The sequence below is a fragment of the Anastrepha obliqua genome, unplaced genomic scaffold (genome assembly GCF_027943255.1).
Source record: "Anastrepha obliqua isolate idAnaObli1 unplaced genomic scaffold, idAnaObli1_1.0 ptg000005lb, whole genome shotgun sequence".
NCBI classification, from domain to species: Eukaryota; Metazoa; Arthropoda; class Insecta; order Diptera; family Tephritidae; genus Anastrepha; species Anastrepha obliqua.
In genome coordinates, this window is record NW_026562177.1 from 1,332,181 (window position 1) to 1,338,180 (window position 6,000).

Consider the following 6,000-nt stretch of genomic DNA (forward strand, 5'->3'; position numbering starts at 1 on the left):
GCCGATCATCCAACGACCGGTAAACACAGCTACGAGTTTGGAAATTGAAAGGCGAGGAGTCCAATGGACTTTCTGAGTCCTCAGTATATCGTATTGGGGCCGAAGGGTTTTCGAAATAGCACATGAGGAAATGGAGCTCCATCTTTTCTGCGATTTTCTGAGAAATAATTTGTGCAGTTTACTTTTAGCAACTATCAGGGAGATGCCGATGTCCAAGTAGGCGGTCTCTGAGGCCAACTCAGTCCCTTCCTGATAAGCTCATCATCAATTTCACTTCCCTCTATGTTCCTATGTCCTGGAACCCAGAGTAGAGAAATGTTACCTGCACACCCAAGAGATTTGATCTCTTCCTTACTAGTTTCGTTTTGCACCATGACATCGTCAGAGCCTTGAACGAGGCTTGACTATCAGAGAAATGTTAATATCTTCCTCGCTTTTGCGTTCTCGAAGCATTTTACATGCCTGCAGGGTCGCAAAAAGACTTCTGGTTGGAGAAACACTAGCAGTATTCAGTAGTTTAAAGGAGATAGATGAATTGACTTATTTAGAGAAAACCCTTGCTCCGACTCCCCATTCCATCTAGGCTTTACGCGTTAAAAAAAGAAGAATAACTCACTTTGCCACCGCTTAAAAACTTTGCTTTTGACTTTGAATATTTGGATTCCCAATGATTGAAAACTTTGCTTTTGACTTTCAAAAATTTGGACTCACCGGCATTTGATATTAAAAATTCTGCCTTAGCCGCATTTGAACTTTGCTTGTTCTAAATATTTCTGCAACCGTCTAAAGTACGCTGTCAAATAATTTATATCAATACAGGCAAGGCCATTAAATTTGTTTTACCGTGAACATTTGCTGTCTCTACCACAAATAGCCGCGTGTATCCTCTCCACTCCTCGGCGTCGCCTAATTAATTATGTACTTCTACCAATCAATTTATATAACTATTTGATATCATACCTATGTGCCTTTCACGTCTTCTACATTTCTTCTTCTCTCGCTTCCATACAGATTCTGCCTCGGTAGTGGTGCACGTCATCAATGGTGAACATCCGGCTGCCATGCAACATGGCAATAGCAGCGCCAATCGCCTTTCCAGTACGCTGCACGGCATCCTCTCTCGAATAACCCAACGCATGCTCACCACACTGACCGCAAGCATCACCACAGCGGCAACAACAACAACAGCAACTGGAGCGGTAGCATGCTCAAGTGAACAACTTCTGGCCACTAGGGTGCTACAACGACAGACAACGTGGCTCGTGTTGCTACTGAGGTGTTTGCTACAACGACTGCTGCTCGCCGCGACCACAACAAATTGGTGCATCGTGGCGATGGGCTGGTTACTCTCCAAGTGGGCACTGCAATGCGGTCAATGGCAGCAGAAACAACAGCTACACCAACAAGAACAACAGCAACAGCAACTGCAGCAGCAACGGCAACGAAAACATCGAGTGCGGCAACCACTAGAGGACTGTTGTTGGTGTTGGTGGCATTGGCGAGGATGGAGTGCTGGCACTTGGTTGCACAGGTGATTGGTAAATTGAACAGAAGTGGGGGAAAGAATGAGGAACTAAAAACAATGACACAGAAAAGAACATGAATGACTGCGATTTTACACGTATAGTAATTGTAGTTGTAATTGTATATAAATATTTGGTTTTTTCTTTTCTATCTATGCGACGGCTAAGACTCACGGCAGTGCACACATACATGCATACTTAAAAGTTAAAATAGAAGAGCATACGTGAAATCAGAACATACATACACACACATTCACACATACATTTACGGGTACCGTATCCGAGTGGGTTGTTGTGTGTCTATCATGATGATTGACTCTGGCTCCAAACCCAGTGTGGGCGCGAAACATCAAATGATAAAGGAGGTTACTTCTAATAGCAGTCGTAAACAGCAGGTTATGTTAAACCTCCAAATGAATTTCTTTTATGAAAAAGAAACCTGTCCTAAGAAACTATCTGCTATGCAGAGGCGGATTTCAGCTGTAGGTTACGTTAGGTTGAAGCGGTTGAGCACTGCGGGACACTATCAGGCTCACAGCCCATTGTGATGCGGCGTGGACAACTTGTCCTTATCTCTCCTAAAACCAGTGTGAACTTTGAATTTTAGAAGATCCCTAATTTCTACAGTACTGATATCTTTCAATTCTTTAAAGAATTGTCTGCTTAAAACGGCACATCTATGTCTGGATAGAGCAGAATAATGGCACAGAAGATATGAGATCATCTTTCCCTCTTCCTCATCTCGACAGCTTCTGCAGAAGTCATCTGTAGTCCTCTGGGCGTGCCTTTCTACTAAGCAGGAGCCAAGGTGGTCGCTTCTAAACACATCAGTGCCAAAATCCTCAAACCTGATTCGAGCGAAGGCGGAGCAAGTGCACAAGAAGTGGTCCACCGTCTCATCCTCCTCTTCACAAGCAGGACTGAGTGTACTGTCTGAGATGCCTACCTTTTCCATGTGCTTCGCCCACAGAAAGTGGCCCGTCATCAGTCGAACCAGCTGTCTGCAGTCCCTTCTGCTTAATAACAGGAGAATCTGCGACAGCTAGCTACAGTTTAATTCATCTGCGGCCTGTCTCAACCTGCCAAGCTCGCTTGTGGGTTGTAGTAAACCATTTGCTAACCGTGGACTCTCCAGTTCCTTATTGATCACCCAATTTTTGAATTCGCTAGGGTGAGATCAATCCCCTCATGCCTTCTAGCAGTTACAACGCAGGCTGTCTGCTCTTGTTGAGTATATTTAGGCAAGAGGAAGTGATAAACTCGAACAGCCGAGAGCCCCGCTCATTACATTTGCTGTTGCCCCAGATTGTATGCTGGGCATTGGCATCGCAGCAGAGAATGAGACCCAGACTGCGCTGCTCACCGAACCTCACGAGACTGGTGGCCTTAACAGGTGTTGGCGCTTCCAGGGCATCGTAAGGGAAATAAGCAGATGTAATTACAAATATCAGCCATGTGCTTCTACCCTTATAACACACCTCAGCAGCTGCAAGGTCTTGGCAACAGAATTGCTCAAGACCCGTCAGAGTGAGATGAGATGATATTATAAGACCGGTCCTAGGTCTACTCGAACTCCTGTCAACGCGAACTCGAACTCCCGTGGCCCCTTTCAACGCACTAAAGCCACAGAGGCGGCCCTTAAAGACCCAGAGCTCTTGCACTGTTATTATTTGGGGACTGTTGTTATATGGATACTGTGCTTACTTTGGCTTAGCATAGAATCTGTAGGTTTAGCATTAAGAGTCGGTCACAAATGTTGGGCGATTCTGCATGTGATTTCATTACGTCACCTGTCATTCGCTGCTCTTACAATTTCCTCAAAGATAAGCAGCTTACACGTCTGTAAGGGTAGTGTCTGTGGCATTATTCGTGTATGTTTCAGCTAGTTTGGCGCTAAGTCTCGCTAGTTCATCGGCTCTGCAGTTACTCTCAATGTTCCAATGGCGAGGAACCCATATTACCTTTAGGAGAAATGACTCAGCCAGCTCGCTCAAAGATGTGCGACATTTCATGGGAGGTTGTTGACTGCTTTGTGAGGGATTTTATCGCCACGTGGCTATCAGTTAAAATTAAGATTTCGTCTCCAGGTATCACTTCACAGTGTACGAGTGAAACGGTTTTAATTATTGCCACCAGTTCAGCCCGAAAGACACTACAGTAGTTCGGAAGCCGAAAAGTGAATATGATTCCCTGATGTCCGCAATATACACCTTCGCCTATTTCTGCCTTCAACCTTTGAGCCATCTGTTTATACATGGATGGGCTCGCCCATCTGAGTGGCCCGTTCATACTCTTTCCTCGCGAGTAGGAGGGCCGTGAAGTGTTCAACCTTATTGCCGCACTCCCCGTGATATAACTTGCCTGCAGATCTGCCGGAAGGAGGTTTAATGTCACTTATAATGCTTTCGTTGGTGTGATTCAGTTGTAGATCTCTCCTGTTTTGGTACAACATCAGCGCGTAGACCACCGATGAGAGGAGAAGCTCGGCCAAACACATAATAGAAGCGATGAAAGGAGATGAAAAAAAACGGCAGCAACTACAAAAGAAAATACAAATACCCACGAGTACACATACAGGTATACACCCAGCGGAGCTCATCTACGAATGCAAATGTGTATGTATGTGTGCATGCAAGTCTGTCAGCTCTATTATAATATTGAATTAGTGTGATTGAGTTGCACTGAATTGCAATGAACTGATTTGCTTCGACACAGAGACCCTTAATTCGATTTTAGTTGTACGTTTCGTATTCGTTTTTGAATTTTATTCGTATCTTCATTGAACTATGCCATCATAGGATGTGTGTACATATATATATTAGTCTAACTGTTGTGCGAAAGGAATAAAAAAAAGAAAAACAAAAACAAAAAGTGTAACTAAATTACAATTTTAATTGCATGTGAATTTTGCAAATGTAAAAATAAAATAATAAATGAATTACAAAATAATGAATGATTGTGTGATTGTATAATTAATTGATTGATTGTATTGAGCATCGTACTAGAACAATAAAACTTGAAAACAACGCATTTTCTAGTTAGTAATTAATTATTATATGAACAATAGAATTATAATTGTAATTATACGATTACTATTAGGTATTTTGGGATTTAAGAAAATTAGTTTTAAACTACAACTGTTAGTACTTAAATTTCGAATCGCTGCATACGTATTGGTAAATGTTGCAAGTGCATAAATAAATTGTATATAACGAGTCAATGTGGTATAGCCTTTTAGAAAGTCAGAAAACTTTGATTACAGAAATTAATGAACATTTTGAAAAATAGTTGCTGGTGCTCGACACAGCAATTCTTGAAAATTCTTTATATACCTACGCATTCCCTATTCTGTTCATCATCACCAACGTTCCCTTTTAACCCCCATTAGAGCACAGAGCCGCTGAGTTTGCTGGCACCGATGAGCACATGTTAATATTACGTGAATTTTGGACCTCTAAATCCGATGTGTACGCTGCCGTAGCAGGGCGATTCTCGATACACGATAATCGCTTGAAACTTTCCAATCTTGGCAATTTGATCCACACATAAATTAACTCTTAACCAAGTTGATAGATTTCCCACGATAGTTTTAAGCACAAAGCGGAAGCATGGTGGGAACTTCTTCTTCTGAATTAGCGCGATAACCGCTTACGCGATTTTGGCCTAGTTTAAGCGCACCAGTCTTTTATTTACCGTGCTAACCGACACCAGTTGGACACACCAAGTGAGGGCAAGTCCTTCTCCACCTGATCTTTCCAACGCAGAGGAGGCCTTCCTCTTCCTCTGCTACCACCAGCTGGTACCGCATCGAATACTTTCAAAGCCGGAGCGTTTGTATCTATTCGGATGACATGACCCAGCCAGCGTAGCCGATGGATATTTTTTCGCTGCGATATGCCTATGTGCATGTTTGGTTATTGAATGGTACCAAAACGCTTGCCATGATGCTAAGAGAATCAAAGGCAGCTAGGATAGAAACCAGACAGGAGAAAAAAAGAAGAAGTGGCTTTGGATTAGAGGGCGACCGCTTCAAACTACTAGTGGATTGCACCATCACACATCTGCAAGTGCAAGTGTGTAGCGAAAAAGTGAGAGCGCAGGTGTCTAAATCTTTGCCCAACGAGAGCAGTGCAACTGGAAGAAGATGCTGAGTTGATTTCACCTTGCCTTCCAGACAGCTTCTGCAGAAAGAACTTGAAGTAATCCCAAGCCTCACCGCATGGACACCTAACGAACAATATCCGCTAAGGATACCTACCGAATTCGAGAGCTGCGGCTTTTTAAATATTGCGAAATGCCTCCACATTACTTTCACCAAGTGTTTTTTTCCTGCCTTTGAAGATATCTTATTTTATCTCTAATGGTTGTCTGAGATCACTTTGTAAAATATTACATTTTGAAGTAATTTTTGATGCAAAGTTCGTTTTTACATGTCATATTAGTTATATAATTTCATCCTATTCCATTTATACTATCA

General features: G+C 42.7%; 1 protein-coding gene across 1 annotated transcript in view; it reads left to right on the forward strand.

Annotated features, from left to right (window-relative positions):
• Window positions 1-1,706, forward strand: part of LOC129251134 (uncharacterized) — a 76,165-nt gene extending 74,459 nt beyond the window's left edge. Inside the window, exon 5 of the mRNA XM_054890507.1 lies at window positions 1,012-1,706. Within this exon, the coding sequence (XP_054746482.1) occupies window positions 1,012-1,535 (524 nt within the window). The 3' untranslated portion in view covers window positions 1,536-1,706. The remainder of the gene's footprint in view (window positions 1-1,011) is intronic.
• The last annotated feature ends 4,294 nt before the right edge of the window (window positions 1,707-6,000 follow it).